This window comes from Fukomys damarensis, unplaced genomic scaffold, assembly GCF_012274545.1.
Source record: "Fukomys damarensis isolate Sample0158 unplaced genomic scaffold, DMR_v1.0_HiC HiC_scaffold_3, whole genome shotgun sequence".
In the NCBI taxonomy this organism is placed as follows: domain Eukaryota; kingdom Metazoa; phylum Chordata; class Mammalia; order Rodentia; family Bathyergidae; genus Fukomys; species Fukomys damarensis.
In genome coordinates this window covers 16698298-16698793 of record NW_022900915.1, presented here as the reverse complement: position 1 = coordinate 16698793, position 496 = coordinate 16698298, and the positions used below count along the sequence as shown (strand labels likewise).

Genomic DNA, 496 nt, shown 5'->3' with positions numbered 1-496 from the left:
TCCCCCCCCTCTGCTGCGCCCCGCCTTCACTGCACGCCGTGCCCCGCCCCTCGCGCTGCGGCTGCGCTCTTCCTGCCGTTTTCTGCGCGTTCGGATTCCGTACCAATTTTCCCACCTTCGCCATGTGGAGCCGGCGGCAAAGCCATCTCAGGCGGGTGGCTTGCGGGGTGGAGGAGCTGCGGTGCCGCCGGCGGGAGCGGGAGGCAGGTGCGGTCTGGGAGGGATCACCGGGAAATTGGGGTGTTTCGTTCAGACGGGGGGAAAGGAAACGCCGAGCTCGAAGCTGTGGGTTCCGGGTCCTTGGCGCCGGCCCACACCGAGCGGGGTGCGCTGTCCCCAGCACTGCGGAAGGCGCGGAGGGAGCAGCAACTGGTCAGCAAGAGGTTGCTGAGAGAAGCCCCGGAGGAAGCCCCTGCGAAAGGTGCAGCCGCCGTTCTCGGGGAAGCTGAGGTGAGCGGAACGGGAGGGGTGCGCGCTGCAGTCCAAGCTCCCGGGC

General features: G+C 69.0%; 1 protein-coding gene across 4 annotated transcripts in view; it reads left to right on the top strand.

Moving 5' to 3' along the window:
• The first annotated feature begins 59 nt into the window (after positions 1-59).
• Positions 60-496, top strand: part of Tmco6 (transmembrane and coiled-coil domains 6) — a 6600-nt gene continuing 6163 nt past the window's right edge. For 2 of the 4 annotated variants that reach the window (XM_033767135.1, XM_010613838.2), the window contains exons 1-2: positions 60-207; positions 341-450. In XM_033767135.1, the coding sequence (XP_033623026.1) occupies positions 123-207; positions 341-450 (195 nt within the window). In that variant the 5' untranslated portion in view covers positions 60-122. Of the gene's footprint in view, positions 451-496 lie in introns of all 4 variants that reach the window. The other 2 variants (XM_010613839.3, XM_033767136.1) reach the window with 1 other exon arrangement.